Below are 16,903 nucleotides of genomic sequence, written 5' to 3' on the forward strand. Positions count from 1 at the left end.
GACGTTAGCGTGTGGCGCGTGGTGGGAAGGACAGGCCCCCACTGCGACAGACACCCCACCGCGGGGCTCCCGCCTCCTGTCTGCTGTCTCCCCCTCCCGCTCCCCACACCCAGGGCCCTGTCTGGAGGGTGGATTGAGCACAACTCCAGGAAAACGAAAAACACAAGACTGAAAGGCTTAATCACATGACTCAAGTTCACGCAACACAAACTTGACCTAATTTTCAAAATAATACATTCACCGCGGACAGAAACAGAAGGAAAAACCTGCCAGACGTCAAGTATTTTTGGTCTGCAAGCCATCTGAGCTTTGCCACAACTACTCAGCTCCGCCACCATCACAGGAAAGGGACCACAGAGAACACGCCAACCACTGTGGTTGCTCCAATAAGACTTTACTCACAAAAGCAGGTGCCCAGGTCCAAAGTGTATCTTCGCCTGAGAAATCCCTGAGAACAAACCCTACACGCCTCCTTCCACTTGTGCCTCCCTGACGCCCACAGACAGGTGTGCTCCCCAAAACCCGGAGCCAGGAGCACAGAGGGAGACAGATGTGGACCCCTGGCTACAGCAACCGGGACCTTCTCTCTCTCCCTTCAGAGTCTGACTTCCTGCCCCAAACCCACTGATGACAGAAAGAAAAAAAAACATGCAGGAGAAGGTCTCAGCTGCCTGTGACCTGGAAACCCCACTGCAGGACTTCCCACGGCCGGGCCGCACATTCTCCCCATGAAAACCATGCCCAGCAGGCCCGTCCGGCACGGAGCTCCACCGCCCCATCTGGGAGACGCTGCTTGTGACTCAGGTCCCTACGGCAGCGGCCTCTCCCTAGGGGTACAAGTGTTTGGAGGTTTGTCCAATATTTTCCTACCAAACAGATGTTCTGGACAGCTACAATGCCAATTTTTATTTCCGTTTATTTATTTTTGCTTCAGGCATGAAAACGGGTTATTTCCCAGGAAAACACGTTCTGTGTAGACTCTTAATAACTGAGACACAAGTCACACCTGCACTGAATACCTGCTCTGCTCCAGTCACTCTGACAACATTTACATAATGAATGTAATCATTTTAATTCTCTCCAGTAACAAGAAGTCCTGGGGGCCATGACCAGCTCTTATTTATTGGTGAATCCCTGCAGGATACAGCAGACACACAAACAGGCCAAGCCATGTGCCCTGCTTCATCCATCTTATCACTGTATCTGCGTCCTATTTTATCCGTCCCCAGTTTATCTTATCCATCATTTTATCTCTCCCGGTTCTGATTTATCTAATATTGTATCTATGTCCTATTCTAATCTATCACTGTATCTGTGTCCACTTCTGTCTTATGTAACATTGTATCTAAGCCCCAGTTCATCTTATGTAACATTGTATCTAAGCCCCAGTCTGTCTTATATAACATTGTATCTAAGCCCCAGTCCGTCTTCTATAACATTGTATTCATGTTCTGTTCTAATCATCACTGTATCCGTCCCTAGTCTATCTCACCTCTCACTCTCCCTGGTCTCCTCCACCATCTTATCTAGTCTCTACCTGGCTTGGGCATCAACAACAGTTCACAACCCCGCTCCCACTCCCATGTCCCCTCCCATCGCCCTAGAAGGGCATCCACATTAACTCACACCTGGGCATTCTCAAAAGGCTGGTATAGAAAAGCTGAGCACAAAATATTAAAGAGAGACAGAAGGACCTTTTTATAAAGGGAACCTGCCAGCTGCCACGGGCAGGTGCTAGACATCAGACGCCTGTGGGCTCATCGTGGTCATCAGCACCCGGGGCAGAGGTGCTGCAAACCTCACTCGGGAAGGGCCCAGAGCCATGCTCCTCTGTCCCACCCCCTGCCTGGTCCTGAGCAGGCTCCCTGGGGCCCCAGATTCAGGGTGTATTTCTCCCTCCTGGGGCAGGGAGGCCACTTTCAAGAGACTGAATCACTAGGACCATCCCTGTTGATCTCTAGGCCAAGCGGACATTCTGACTCCACGCCACTGCCATAGCATCCTACGCTCCTTAGTGACAACTGTTGATGTGCCCGTGGTCCTGTGAGGAGGCCTCAGGGTTCTGTGCACCCAGAGCTCCAACAGCAGGACCCACTGCCAGCCTCCGGAACTGATACAACAGGCTGTGACTGCAACAACGTGGTCACACATTGCAACACAGAAACCCTTCCCTTTCTCTCTGATTCTAGGAAGAAGAGACGGCAACAGGGTGTGACTGACAACCAGCAATGATTTTAAAATAGATGAAGTGGACTCGGACCACAACGGACTGGATGTGCTCACACCTATAACCTAAAGGATTTAAAACGACAAGTCAAGGACACCTTACTTGGAAAACCAGGTCTCCAGCCCACACACAGTCAAGTAATTTCATTCTGCTCTGTGCCATCAGTTCTTTCAATTAACAAATATGACTGAGCCCCCACTTCGTAAAAAAAAAAAAAAAAGTGAGGCACAAATAAATGAAAACTGGCTTCTGATTCCAGCTGATCAGCAGGGAGGGCAAAGCACTCCCCACTCCTGACTCGCATGCATACTGGCCGCTGGGTTTGAGCAGCTGGGGACCAGGGAGAGGAGGGAAGGGGCTGGGGGGCTCGGGAGCCTGGGCTGAGTCTAACAATTAAGAAACACACACAAGGCCTCGTAAGACAGAAGGCATTCGACTTTGTGGTGGAGATGATGTCACTAATATCTGGGACCTAATAATTCATTTAATGCTCAGAAGCTGAGTTCTAGGAGGACCCCCATTTCAAAGGTTTGCAGTCTCATCTTTAGTAAGAGGTGGCACTCAGAGGTCCTGAGCAGGTGGCCATAAAACTACTGAGGGAGAGTAAACAATTACTGAGCGAGGGAAGGGGTGAGTCACACAAGTGGCACTTGAGCCCAGCGCCCCCCCCCCAACTTTGTTTCAACCACTCTCCTCCCCCAGCCCCAGGGTCCTCAACCTAAGAGGGGCCCAGAAATCGGGGACAGGGCATCTTGGTTGACTGAAAGCAGCAGGGATTCTATCAATTCAATAAGAAAGTCATCTCTGCATGTAACGTCCATAAGGCCACCTGACACAGGAAAAACCTTTGGGGGGGGGGTGCGTGTGGAATTACAACCTGGACATGTGACCCGCAGGTGAGAGCCTCCAGAGGGGCCTCGAGTCACGGAGGAGTCCTGAGAATCCTGGAAGAGGGGGCTCCCAGAGGCCCTAGGTCACACACAGGTCACCAGGACCAGGAGGCCACTGCAGCAGGGTGAGATCTCCCGGGTCACCCCGGGTTACCCTGCAGAGGTGGGGGCAGTGGGTATCCAGGAAACTAGAAAACTCAGTGGATTTGATGTCCACCTAGGAATCGGGATTAGGACAAGAAATTCATGCTTTTCCAGCAAATAAACATAAAAGAGGTGCCAGGAGAATCATGAAAAACTGTGAAGAAACCAGGAAAGTATTTAAGGTTCAGGACCAAGGGAGAGCTGGGGAGAAGAGGGACTGAGTTTCAGCAGAGAGTCCGGGTGTCCGATAAAGCCCAGGGGAGGAGGGTCTGAGTTCTGAGCACCTGGCCCCGGAGAACACGCCTCCCGAGGGCTGAGCCCAAACCAGACCGGACCGGGCCGGGCCGGGCCGGGCCGGGCCGGGCCTCCACCCCAGGGCTGAGCCCGCCCCCAGCCCGTCCGAGCATCAGGGGCTCACACAGTCCACTCTCACGAGGAAACCCCGGCCAGGAACACGGCCTGCGGAGCCTCACCTGTGTCTCTCATGCTCCTCAGCGCTGGCCCCTGGGACGGCCATTCTCTCAGCTGCAGAGGACCCTGGGGAGCAACACAGAGCAGTGAGAAACGGTAAACTGAGGCAGGGGAACAGCTGCAGGAATCAGCACAGCCCTGGCTGGTGCTGCTCAGGAGTTAGAGCATCAGCCTGTGCACCAGAGGGTGGAGGGTTCAATTCCCGGTCAAGGGCATGTGCCTGGATTGCAGGTTCCATCCCCGGCCGGGTCAGAGCTCATGTGAGAGGCAACCAATCAATATTTCTCCATCTCTCCCCCTCCCTTCCACTCATTCTAAAAAAAAAAAGGAAAAAATATATATATGAAAGAGTTTATTGGAGGCAAACTAAGGATGATTTCTGGGAAGTGAAATCTCAACTGACTGAGAAAATGCTTGAGAAGAGCAGTTTTGCAGCTCACTTTGTGCACTAAGACCCACAGTTAGGAATTTCTGTGTTCACTCCACCCCATGGGGTTACTTTGGTCTCTGAGTTTGTAAGACCGCCACGCTGGCCTCCCCTGAGCTCATCGGGTTTAGCCTGTGGCCCCTTTTCCATCCACAGTATGTAAATGTCTATAATGTTTTGAATGAACATATTTCATATTTCAACAGTGTGTGTGTGTGAGTGTGTGTGTGTGTGGGAAAGAGAGAGAGGAGGGGGGTGAGGTTCACCTTCACGGAGCAGAAGCTGGAAGTTTCACTTTCTGTCACTTTTTTTTTGTTTTTACAATAAACTTTTACAATGAGTATCGTGAACGGAAAGGGGCCCCATGCTGACCCGACAAGCTCAGGGGAGGCCTGCGAGGCAGCCTTGCAAACTCAGAGACCTAAAGCAGCCACACAGGATTGGTGTCCAACTAAAAGCAGTTCAGGGCAGGTAGTCACATCCTAGGCTGGCCTTTTTCCTTCACAAAGGTTAACTTTCAAGCTAAGCCCGTGCGTGATCTTTTGCATCTGAGAGGACACAGCTGATTGACATACTTTTGCAAAACAGAGTCATTTCCGCTTTTAATGGGCCCTCAAGGCTTAGAGTGGAAACCACAAGCCCCTCATTATCACTGTTGTCCTGTTAATTGCTGACTCTGAATATCCTGCACCCACCTAAGTAAAAGAAGTGTGTGTCTATCATTTTATTTTCATCCAACCCCAGAGGTTCCCCCCACCCTCCCGGCCCGACCCCCAGCTTTGCTCCCTCCGGTTCCCGTCACCTGTCAGCAATGGCTTTCTCGTAACCCACTCCCGTCTCCTCTTTTGATTGTAATCTATAAAACAAAGTGCGAAACTGCCATTCCCCAAGGAGCATCCCCTCAATCCGTGAGATTCTGTTTCACATGTGTCGACAGTTTGGCTCAAATAAACTCAGAAAAATTCGTCACAGGTTTGAATGTTTCTTACGTTAACAATATTAATTTTACAGTCAGTAAAGACAAAAAAAAAAGTCCACTTGGACAAAAAGCAATGTAAAGAAAAGTTAATGTATCCTTTTAAACTGAAATGCGCTAAACGTAAGGGAACCAAGACTATAACTTGTGTCCAATAAACCTGGGCCGGATGAAAGCCCCGAGCAAGCCACTCCCGCAGGAAGGGAAAGGGGTCCACTGGACCCCAGAGGACGGGAGATCCCCTGGGGTTAACTGAGAAGAGCTGGGCCCAGTGCTGAAGGACCTGGAAAGCGAAAGCGAGACCTCTGGGGGGACGGCCAGGGCACAGAAACCCAGACAATTCGAGGAAATCGCAAGTACTTCTAAAGCGCAGCTCACAGCCAGTGGATGGAACCAAAGGTCTCCTTAGCCCAGGTGCCAGGAAGGGAGTTAAGGAGCCAAAGAGCACCAGGCGGGCAGGGGGGGCGGGGTGGGTGTGTGAGGACTTTTAAGAACAACACAGCGGGGGGAGTGCCCAGGGAAAGGTCGGGGTCACCTGGACTCCGCCACTGCCTGCGGAAACACCGGCACTCGCCTGTAGCTTCGGACAGGACTTCTCTGGAACTCGCCCTGGAGGGGCAGGGCCTGGCCGGGGGCCCAAGACAGACCAGTGGGAGGCAGCCCGAGTCCGGCCGGAGGTGACCATGAGTCACCTGGCCAAACCCTGACCTGGGAGGGAGAGATCTGGGGACAGCCAGTGAGGCTCTCCCAGGCCCAAGGCCAGCCTGCCGCGCAGGGTTGTAAAAGGATCGTAAAAGGACCCACCCCCCATGCCGGTTACATTTGTGTCATAAAATTTATGACAAGTTTCTCTTTTGAGCTGTCAGTGTGTTACATTGTGACACTGTTCACTGTGGGCTCAGCACACACTGGAGCCCATGAGAGCCCTGCAGGGGTGCTAACAGCCATGGTCCCAAATGCAACTATGCTCCCCGCACCCCCTTCCCGCGGGGGTTTGGAAAGCGCCGGGGTGGGGGGTGGGGTCTCTCTGTGGGAGCCCAACCTGCCGGCTCGGTCCCCACCAGGGGGAACCCGGCCGCGGTCCCACACCCCGCTGAGCTCCAGGAGAGGCCGCTGTGTGCGGAGCCGAGGAAGCCCACCCTCCCCGCGCGCCCCGCTCCCCGCGCACCCCGCGCACCCCGCGCACCCCGCGCACCCCGCGCACCCCGCGCACCCCGCGCACCCCGCTCCCGGCGTCCCTCCCGCGCGCCCCCTGACTTCTGCGACCCGCTCCCGGCATATCCTTCCAGCAAACGGCCGAGGGCGGCGCGAGCTCGAGTCACCTCGCCGGAGGGTCCGTGGCCCCCGAAAGCGGGACCCCAGCCCAGGGCCACTCACCGCGCAGGAGCCGCTGCACCCGCCGCGCCGCCCGCGCCGAGCACCTTCCGGGGGCGGAGGAACCGGTGAGTCTCGGGGCCGCGCTGGGCAGGAGCTGCGCCGGGACTGGTCGCGGGAGGTAACCGCGGGCTCCGGGAATTGCGGGTCTGAGTCTACGGCCGGCGCGCCCCGCCCACCGGCCGCGCCCCGCCGCCCCGCCCTCTCCACCCGCCTCTGTTTCCTCCCGGGGGCGGGCGCGGTGGGGATGACTCCGGGACGCCCTGAGTCACTGCGCCACCCGCCGAGCCTGTCGCCCGCTGTTCGCCTCCGCCTCTGGCGGCGGGGACACCTCGGGGGAGACTGACAGCCCGCGGCCAGGGGCCTGGAGGCGCCGCGCCCCGACGCGCGACGGGGGCTGCGCGGGGAGAGAGCGCCGGAGGGGAAGACGGTGGAGCCGGCCCGAGGGCGGGGCCTCGCCCGCCGCGTTCGGCTGAGCGCCCGGCCTCGGTGTCCCGTTTGGGGCGCGCTTCTGAGACCTGCGGGCCGGGAGTCCCCGGGGGAAGCCCGGAGCCGCGGGCGCCGAGAGAGGAAGTGACTCATCCGCTCGGTCACCGCCGAGGCCTCCCGACGACGCTCTGACCCTGCAGCCGGGCACGTACCCGCCGGGGGCGCGCTGACCCTGCAGCCGGGCACGTACCCGCTGGGGGCGCGCTGAACCCCTGTGCGCGGCACGTACCCGCTGGGGGCGCGCTGACCCTGCAGCCGGGCACGTACCCGCCGGGGGCGCGCTGACCCTGCAGCCGGGCACGTACCCGCTGGGGGCGCGCTAAACCCCTGTGCGCGGCACGTACCCGCTGGGGGCGCGCTGAACCCCTGTGCGCGGCACGTACCCGCTGGGGGCGCGCTGACCCTGCAGCCGGGCACGTACCCGCCGGGGGCGCGCTGACCCTGCAGCCGGGCACGTACCCGCCGGGGGCGCGCTGACCCCCTGCAGCCGGGCACGTACCCGCCGGGGGCGCGCTGACCCCCTGCAGCCGGGCACGTACCCGCCGGGTGCGCGCTGACCCCCTGCAGCCGGGCACGTACCCGCCGGGTGCGCGCTGACCCCCTGCAGCCGGGCACGTACCCGCCGGGTGCGCGCTGACCCCCTGCAGCCGGGCACGTACCTGCCGGGGGCGCGGGGAGGGGTGGGGCGGGAGCGCCCTCTGCCGGCGACTCTGGGGACCGGACGGCAGAGGCCCCGATTCTTTTCCTTTGGTTTCCAGGGGGCTGCGCAGGAGCCGGAAAATCAGACGCTGAGGACTCATTTGTCAAGTTAAAACTTTTTAAATGTGCCGGGCTGGAAACAAAATTGTCTGGACTTTTTTTTTTTATTGGTAATCCTCAGCCCAGGATATTTTTTCCATTGATTTTTAGGGAGAGTGGAAGGGGGGGGGAGAAACAAGGGCCCGCTGCGGGCTCCAGGCCCCATTCAGTCCTCGCTGCCCCAGCGAACCCACCCCGCGAACAGCCGGTGCTGTGCTCAGTCTCTCATCTGAAGCAGGACTTTGAAACTTCTAAACTCTGGGTGAGCTGGGGCAGGACAGGCTCACCCTGGGAAAGCAGCTAGAATACCTGTGACCTCCTTTGTCCTTCTGGCAATCTTCCATCGATAAATTATTATTTTACTAACGAATTAAATATACAGAATATAAAACTGTATCTTCATGCTGATAACATACAAACGATAACATTTATAAGAGAATTCAGTCTATTAAAAAATTTTTGTGAAGACTTCTAAATTAATATTATAATTAAACATTTTTACCTCAAGGAAAAAATATAATAAGTAATAGGATGGATTTCAGTTTATTGAAAAATTAGCAAGCATTTAAAATTAGCAAGTGCTCCAATGTTTCTATAATAAATTGTTTAAAACTTCAAGGCCTGATAAGTCTTTTTCTGAATATAAACTAGAGCCTCATATTCCAGAATTAATTTTTTTTTTTTAACAGAAACATTCCTTCTGCAGAGATTACAGGACCAGATCATGGGAAAGGCTGTGAGTTTCTTCTAGTTAAAGTCTGAGCCGTGGACTCCAGTGAGAATGTCACCGCCGGAGGTGCACATGACGGGGCGATGTCAGCTGGTGATGGGGAGGAATTGGGTCCAAGATGCCTGAACTCCCCAGGCCAGCGAGGCCCAGCGTCCCTAAGGCCACCCCTTTTAACATCCCAGAGAAATTCAAGAAGCAAAACCCAAGCCTCGCACCATCTACAAGACAGTGACATCAGATCTGCTCTAAGACAAGTTATTTCATGAGAATCTATATTCATAAAGTATAACAGGAGCTGTGTAAATACAACTGTGACATGGTCAGGTCATATTTAGCCGTCGGAAAACGGGGTCCTGGGTGCAGCCCATGTCAGGGCTACTGGAGCTCCGCGGGCGCTGGTGTGGACGGAGGTGTGGCTGGACCTGCAACGCAGAGCAGAGCAAAGCGGTGAGCTGATGGGAAATGGGAACAGGTGGCCATTAATTTAATTCCGTATTTTTTTGTTAATCTCCACCTGAGGATATTTTTCCATTGATTTTTAGAGAGAGTGGAAAGGAGGGAGGGAGGGGGAGGGAGGGAGAAACATCGACTGGTGGGTGGCATCCGGCCCGCGTCCTGGCTGGGACTGGGAATCGAGCCACCACCCTTCGGTGCGCAGGCCAAGCTCCAACTGCTCTGTGTCCGTAGCTCCAGAACTACTGACCATTTGCCTGGAGGTGACTCTTTTTTTTTTTAGAGAACTGAGGGACCAGCTGCTTATGGAGTTCAAGCACTGCAGCTCGGAACCCTCGCGATCCGGAGACTAACGTGGATATTATTTGGTATATGATTTGCTTGCTACACCAAAGGAAGTATTAGCATTTGGGACAATTAAAAAGAAATGTCAGGCCACAGAAAACATGACTTCGGCTATTCGCCTGCATAGAGGGAAATGCAAAACACAGGCTCTCCACGTGCACCTGTCTCCTCGGCACCCCTGTGGGTTTGTACATGGTTCTTAGGAGACATGTAATGAGACGAGAGTCACTGGCGCCATCTCAATGGACACGGGCCTCCGGGCCGCGGCTGGCCGGGGGCACCTCACCTGGAGCCTCCGCAGAGCCCTCAGGAGCCTCAGGAGCCGCCGCCTCCGGCTGCCGCTCGGCCTCCTGCCCCTCCAGGTCCTTCGGGGACGGGGCAGGCGGGGACGCCGTGGGCGGCTCTGGGGCACTCTTGTCGGCTTCGGCTCGCTGCTGCAGCCACTCGTCCCTGTAGCCGTTGCTGATGAGCTTGGAGAAGTTTGTGGGTGAACTGGTTTTGTAACCAGGCCTCAAGAGGACAAAAATTAATGACAAGCGTTAAGTACAGAGGTCTGTGGGAGTCCAGCGAGATCACGGTAAACACACTAATAATGGATTCGGTGCCACTCGTTTCTCAAAACATGACAGACTCTCTCTCTCTCTCTCTCTCTCTGAAGACAACTGGCCACATTAATTCCAGCACAAACTAGGATTTGGGGAAAGTAAAGGGAGGCAGCTGGCCAGGCGACGGGAAGTTGCCACATCGGAGTCTCACTGCCACGTGTGGCGGGGAAGTCACTATCCTCAGGCCACGGGAGCACAGCACGTTGTTGCCTCACGGTCACCACGGTCACTTGGACCAGAGACCAAACCGCCCTGAACCCGGAGGGCATTGGGGCTGCCCCATCACTTACATGGGGGGGAAGGAGAGTCTACTTCCTGCAGGGTCTCTGGGGCCTGGTGGGGTCCCCGCTTTGCTTGGGTTCCTGGAGTTAATGGCGGGGAGCCTCACCTGTGCGGAGAAACACGAAACCCTGGTTTAGTGAAAAGCGCTCAGCACCTGACGCTAAGGGAGAAGGCAGCTGGCGGCGAACGTCTCACACACACACGGGACCACGGCGTGGCTGGCGTGTCACTCGTGAACAGCCATGGTACCACGCGGTGTGGCAATTCCCCGCCCAACACCACGGGGACAGAGACCACCGGCAAGGCCCAGCATTGCTGCATCCACGCAAGGATGCGTCCCCTCGGGAAGAGAAACGGAACAGCTCGCTGTGGAACGCTGAGAGGACCCCCGCCGGCTGTGGCCTGCCCCTGACATCCTGCGGGCTTGGCCCCCAGCTACGAGAAAGCCCTTGGGTGGGGGGGTGGGGGACAGGCTATGCCACCGGGGACCTTCGGGTTCAGGGTGCGGGCTACTGAGCCGGCCCTGAAGAGGAAGACGGAATGACCGAAACCCCCCCCTGCTCGCCAAGGGCTGGGCGGCCTCTGGCCTCCCCGGCAGGTCCAGATTTCCAGGTCAGAGGCCCTGCTGACGTCATGGACAGCCAGAGACCTGCCACAGGCAACATCACATCACCATTCAGGGAGCCACAGCACACGGAGGAAGACGCCTGTCACCTTTTTCTTCTCATCGAGCTCCTCGGCCTCCCTCTGCCAAACCGTCTTCATGTCAAAGTCGAACGGCCCCCTTCTGGACTCATAGTTCCCGCTGGACAAATCGGGGTTAAACTCTTCATGAACCATGTAGTCGGGCATGTAGGCAGCAAGCACCCTGCAGAAACGGGGGGGCCTCCCATCAGCAGCCGGCTGCTTCCTGATCCCCCCCCCCCCCGCCTCCCTCCACCTGCCTTCAGCCCTTCCCTCCAGGGCCTCTGAGTGAGCACATGGCCCTCCCCAGGGCCTGCTCCCCGGTCTCCTGGAGGCCAGGCCAGAAATCACAGGCATGTTTAGAAGTCAGTTCAGCCCTTTCCCCCCGTGAAGATGGGCGGCAGGAAGCGCCGGGTACTCACTGCCTCTGGCTGGCCGCGGACGGCTTGCTGTGGTGCACGTACCAGTCCGGCAGGGAGTAGGTTACCGGGGAACCTTTCCTGGTCCCAGGGGCCAAGTGCATCAGCAGATCTCAAAACCAAAGAGAGGCCCGGTGAGCGGTCTCCGCCCACCCGGGGAAGGGGCCTGACCCGCAGGCCGCTCACCATTTACAAGGGACACTGATTTCTCCCGGGGTCGGCTCTGGGCTCCGAAGCTACGGGAGTCAGGGCGGCCTGGTCCTCAGGCCCCTGTGCACATGCTGAGGGGCGGGTCCCGCGTGGTGCTGGGGAGGGACCCCCCCCCGCTCCCCCACCCGCCCCTGGTCCTGGCTGCCATCTGTGCCCGTCCACACCCACCCATCCCTGTGGGTGGTTCATGCTCCAGGCTGACGTTTGAGGGAGCAGAGCCCCTCCGGTCTCCAGGGGGCTGCTGGCTGGCTGCCCTCTCAGCTGCCCCCAGGCCGACCCTGTGACCTGGGTCAGCCTGACTGTTCTCTGCCACCGCGGGGCTGTCCCTGACCCCGCAGCACTTTAGGGGGAAGTTGTCCCATCCAGCCCCAATCCACCTGCCTCCTCTCTGGAGTCTCTGGCTTTTACTACCTCTCCCCCCCCACCCCCACCCAAGTGCTTTCTCATCCTTGGGGGCCAGGCGGGTGTCAAGGACGGGTGACGGGCCGCAAAGTGACAAGAGTAATAAATGCTTCCTGCTTGCCATCAGGAAGAAAAGTTTAACTTTTATTTTTAAATATTTCTGACTTAGCAATTGCAAGAATACTGTGAGTTCTCTCCGGCTGTACCTTCAGCCAGACCCCCAGCTCCGGCCCTCGGTTCACCCCCACCTGCCTTACCTCCCGCACGCGGCCTAATCGCTGCCTCCACCACCGTCTCCGCCTCCACCCCCTCTGTCTGTGTCTCCACCGTCCTCTCCCTCATCTCTGCCCCCTGGTCAGCACTGTCACTGCCATCGCTGAAAATTAGCTCTTTTACCTAATCTCAGGTCTCAACCGTATTTGCCAGCTGCCTGCTCTTCCCTTTCACCACAGCCGGGAGCGGGGGCGGGGGCCTCTGCCCTGTGCTCTGTGTGGACTGAACCCGACGGTTTGCTCTGGGCCCTAACCCTGCAGCCCAGACGATTCGCTCCCCGCGACGACCTTCTCGGGGACGGTGGCGGCCGCAAAGAAAGGTTCGTATCCCCGGCGCCACTAGTGACAAGAGACATTCTGGACGGGACTCCTTCGCCCGCTCAGCGATGTCTATCAGCACCGGCGCTTTCTCAGTTAAATCACAAGGTCGGAGGCTCGTCAGCGTCGCCGCTGGAACTCACCCGGGGCCCACGGTTCCGAACACGTGAGTGCTCGGGACAAGGCAGCGAGACCGGCCACAGGGAGACACGCTTCGCGAGCGGGCGGCCAGGCCAGCGGACTCGAAGACGGACTCTGCCCCCAGAGCAGTCTCCCGAGACTCTGCCATCGGAGCGTGAGACCGCGAATCACGGCCACGCTGCCGCCTGGAAGCAAGTCCTCCGGGGCCAGCTCTGTGAACCTGCCTACAGAGCCTAATTCTCAGGGGCAGCGTGTCCCTGAGGGGTATTCACGGCCCCCAGGTGACCGTTAGCCGCCATCTCCGGCAGCCCAGGTGACCGTTAGCCGCCATCTCCGGCAGCCTGCGCAACACCCAGCTCTGTGCAGTGACACTTTGACAGGAAGGGACGACGACAGCCTTACTGCTGCCCCCACGGGGCGGGGACCCCGGCGCAGGGCGCTCACCGGGCCGGCCGCCTTGCTTGGCCAGCTTGACGTACTCCGAGTCCGTGTCCTTGATCCAGTACCTCCGCGTGGCCAGCGTGTGCCTGCTGGGCGGGTCCCCCCGAAGCTCGCTGAGGCCTGGGATCTGGGACACGGGCGGGGCGTCCACAGCCTTCTCCGAGCGCCTCACGGGGAGGTGGTAATACCAGTCTAGGGAGAGGAGGGGCCGAGGCTGAGTTGCCACAGGGAGGCCCAGGTTGGTTCAGGCCCCTGCCCGGAAGACTGGCTGTGCCGGGAGGGGTCTCACTGCCGTGGGATGTGGGGATGGGGGAAAGCCCACGGGACACATGCTGCGAAGGTACCTTCAGATGAGGTGGACCCTGAGGGAAGCTGATGACCCTCGACGGTGTGGTTCAAGGGCTTAGGAGAAAAGACTGAGGTCCCGCCCTAGCTGGCGTTGCTCAATGGTTAGAGCACTGGCCCGAGGACTGAAGGGTCCTGGGTTCAGTTCCGGCCAAGGGCATGTACCTCGGTTTCAGGCTCAATCCCTGACCCTGTTGGGCATGTGCCAGAGGCAACCAATCCATGTTGTTTCACATCGATGTTTCTCTCTCTCTCCCTTCCACTCTCTCTGAAAAGCAATGGAAAAAATATCCCCAGGTGAAGATTAAAAAAAAAAAAAGACTCAGGTCCCCCAGGAGGAAGGAACTCAGCCTCCAGATGCCTTCAGACCCAGGACGACAGCCCTGGGGCCCAGGCCGCCTGCCCGCCCTGCAGGTTGTGGACCTGCCTGCTTCACAACGGTGTGAGCCCGTCCTTAAAATCAATCTCCTCCCCCCCCCCCATGTGTATATACACGTACACACATCCTGTGGCTCCCTGGCTCTGGGGAGCCCTGCCCGATAAGGGGGTGCCCAGGAAAACGGTGCTGAATGGACTGATTTACATAAGTGGACAGGGGGCCCCTGAGCAAGAGGTAATGGTCCCCTGAGCTGAAAGCTCAGATGTCCAATTTCTACTCAGAACCAAAGTTGGGTTCACTACACGCAAGTAAATATTTAACACAGCAGATCTTTCAACGTCTAAGGACAGGCATGAGCTGAATCAGCGCTACAGTTTTGAAAAGGAGGGGAAAAAACGCACCGGGGAAGGTGTAAGGGGTTGTGCAGAGGCTCACAGAGAATCAAATTAGGAATTAGGAGTTTACGAGCTTCACACTCTGCTCTTCCTCGGGTCGAACCATCTCACTTCGAGGGACGGCGCTCAGCTCTGGCTTTAGTTTTCCTCTGTGTTTCGATTACTAATTAATCCACAGAGAACACTGCCCTCTCCTCGTTACGCCGTTTATCATGGCGCAAAGGTGCCCAGAGAGCCGGGGCCCCAACACGGAGACCCCTGTCAGCACCACGCACACGGGGCGAAAGGGGGCAAGAGTCGCCCTGCGGCTTCTATCACTCCGAAGGGTATCAGTCCTGCATGGCCCCAGGTCGAGGACTCTTGTGTCCATCGCCCTGTGGTCACTGTTGTATCAGGAAGGAGGCGGCTGAGGAGCAGCGAGGACCCACCCCCGCGGCCCTCTGTTCTCTAAGCACAGGGCTGAGGCTCAGCCACACCCCACAGGGGACCCAAAGACGTCTCCCGCCCGCCATCACCCTGGCTGCCCAGGGAGGCCTCAGAGAACTGGGGTCAAAGCCTGGGAGGAGCTTCCTGGGAGGGCTGTGACCTCCAGCAGTGCCCTCAAACTCTGCGCCTCCGTCTCCACCTGTAAACTGGGGTTAACGTTACCTTGCCCTGCTGTTTTGAGGTTCACTGTGAGCGTATAAACGTGCTTAGAACAGTGTTTCATACAGGGGAGGCCGCTCACTGAGGCACGGAGGGGTCACACGCAGCACGAGAGCCCGGCAAAGAAGGGGAAACCGCCCCGCTCCCTGCACCCCTGTCCCCCACCAAAGTGTCCCCCACAGTGGTCACAGTCTGAGCTCCCTGCACCCCTGTCCCCCACCAAAGTGTCCCCCACAGTGGTCACAGTCCGAGCTCCCTGCACCCCTGTCCCCCACCAAAGTGTCCCCCAGTGGTCACAGTCCGAGCTCCGGACGAGAAGCCCTATTAGGTCACGGGAAGGCCACCCTCTGTTCCACTTCTGAGCAAGGCGAGGGCCCAGGCTGCCTGCCAGCCCCGCCCTGCGGCTCCCAGCCGGCTCCTGGACCCCGCTCCACCCCCTCCAGCCCCCCCAGGAGGGGAGCAATGAAACAAAGGCAAGGACAGCCCACCCCCTACCCAGCCCCAGGCCCAGCCCAGTGGGAACCCACACGCACCTCCACGGAACCTGGGGGCCGTGTCCAGGCACTTGGGGGGGCATAGTTAAATGGGTTGGGGCCTAAATGAGGAGGGGGCCCCTCAATGAAGGACACTGGCTGCAGCTGAAGGAAGAGGAGACCTCACCACTCAGAGAAAGGAGCCCTGAGAGGTGCAGCGAGAGCAGCAGAGGAAATTTCGGAGATGCTTTGCCCCGACAGCCGAGGCGGCAGCAGGCAGCTGGGTGCTTGTTTTCTAAGAAGAGAGGGAGAAAGGCCAACCCCCCCCTCCCCCCATATTTCCCTTTACGCCTTGCTTTGACCCCGGGGCACAGGAACGGTGGCCCTTTCTTTGGGGTATCGCGGGCTCCATCTGCACGCGCGGGGGCGGGGCGCGGAGCTGTCCGGCGCAGGGGCTGACCGCGCCCCCGGTCACTCACCGCAGGGGGCGTAGCGGCTGGCGGCGCCGTGCACCTCCTTGCTCGCGTTCCTCATGCCGGGGGTGCGCTGGGCCGGGGTTCGCGGGGAGCGGGGGAGCGGGGAGCCGCGCCGGGCTGAGTGCGGAGGCCGCGTCCGCGCCCCTGCTCTGCCTGTCCGTCCGCCCGTCCGTCCGCCTCCGCCTGACCCGAATGCAGGCGTGTCATCCCTCGGGAAGGGCGTGCGCGCCCCAACAGGTGGACGCGGCGGAGGACGGCAGGTTCCCGGGCCCCCCGGGGACAGGTGGCCCGCTCCCGGCCAGGCCCCCGGCGCCCGCCCCGCTCACCTGCTCGCCCGGCGAGTCTGCGGGTCCCTACAGCCGCGCCGGGGGCCAAAGTCCACCTGGAGAGCCGCGGGCCAATCACGAACGCCCGGCGCGGCGCGGAACCACAACAACTCGCGTCGCCCGGGCAACGGCCGGGTGGCCAACCGGCGGGCGCGGCTGGAGCGCCGACAGCCAATCGGAGCAGCCGCGGGGCAGCAGCAGACCAATCAGGACCAGGGGCGGAGCGCGTACTCTGCCAGTCAACCGCCAGGGACCCGAGCGGGGCAGGGCCGCGGAAGGGGGCGGGTCCCTGAGCCCCCCTCCTGCCCCCTCACCTCCCTCCCCGGGTCCCCCGAGTTTCCCCAACGCAGTCCAGGAAAACTCCCGTTTATTTAATGCATTTTTAAAAGAACGAATAAATACCTGGGAAAACTCCGAAAGGAGACATTGCTGCCAGTTGTGCATCAGCAGTAAAACTGTCCTGTAAACGTCCTTCCTCGCACCTTGATTTTCAGGACTATTTCTGGCCTGTGAGTTGAGACACTTTTAAAAAGCCTTTAGTCCTGTTTCTACGGCACAGCGCTCAGCGTCCCAACCTGGGCTTCTTCAGCGCGACCTTGTGGCCCGGCTGGATTCGGGGTCCGCACAGGTAGGGGGCTGCGGCGTGCATCCTGCTCCCCACACTGGACGTCATCCCTGCCCGCTGCTCGGTGGCTCCAACCCGCAGCAACAGCCGGGAAAACTCCGCGCGGCCCTGGCCACTGAGACAAGACAGGTGTTGACCAGG

The 16,903-nt window shown here is 58.6% G+C and overlaps 1 protein-coding gene across 1 annotated transcript; it reads right to left on the minus strand.

Annotated features, from left to right (window-relative positions):
* Positions 1-8,337: 8,337 nt before the first annotated feature.
* On the minus strand, positions 8,338-15,893 carry C10H7orf57 (chromosome 10 C7orf57 homolog). Its single transcript, XM_016198314.2, has 7 exons — positions 15,815-15,893; positions 13,102-13,290; positions 11,318-11,426; positions 10,926-11,079; positions 10,220-10,317; positions 9,611-9,834; positions 8,338-8,948 (listed from the first exon to the last, which is right to left on the minus strand). The coding sequence occupies exons 1-7, from the start codon at positions 15,867-15,869 to the stop codon at positions 8,902-8,904; spliced, it is 876 nt and encodes a 291-aa protein (XP_016053800.2). The 5' UTR covers positions 15,870-15,893; the 3' UTR covers positions 8,338-8,901.
* Between the last annotated feature and the right edge of the window lie 1,010 nt (positions 15,894-16,903).

Source organism: Miniopterus natalensis, chromosome 10, assembly GCF_054644295.1.
Source record: "Miniopterus natalensis isolate mMinNat1 chromosome 10, mMinNat1.hap1, whole genome shotgun sequence".
Classification (NCBI taxonomy): domain Eukaryota; kingdom Metazoa; phylum Chordata; class Mammalia; order Chiroptera; family Miniopteridae; genus Miniopterus; species Miniopterus natalensis.

Bases quoted from the DNA above. Each gene is read 5' to 3' on its own strand.
- C10H7orf57 (XM_016198314.2), bottom strand. From the start codon at position 15,869: ATGAGGAACGCGAGCAAGGAGGTGCACGGCGCCGCCAGCCGCTACGCC. The intron at 9,835-10,219 runs GTAAGTGATGGG...TGTCCTCTTGAG, and splicing joins AGACTCTCCTTCCCCCCCAT to GCCTGGTTACAAAACCAGTT. The intron at 8,949-9,610 runs GTGAGGTGCCCC...TCTGCGTTGCAG, and splicing joins GGGCTCTGCGGAGGCTCCAG to GTCCAGCCACACCTCCGTCC.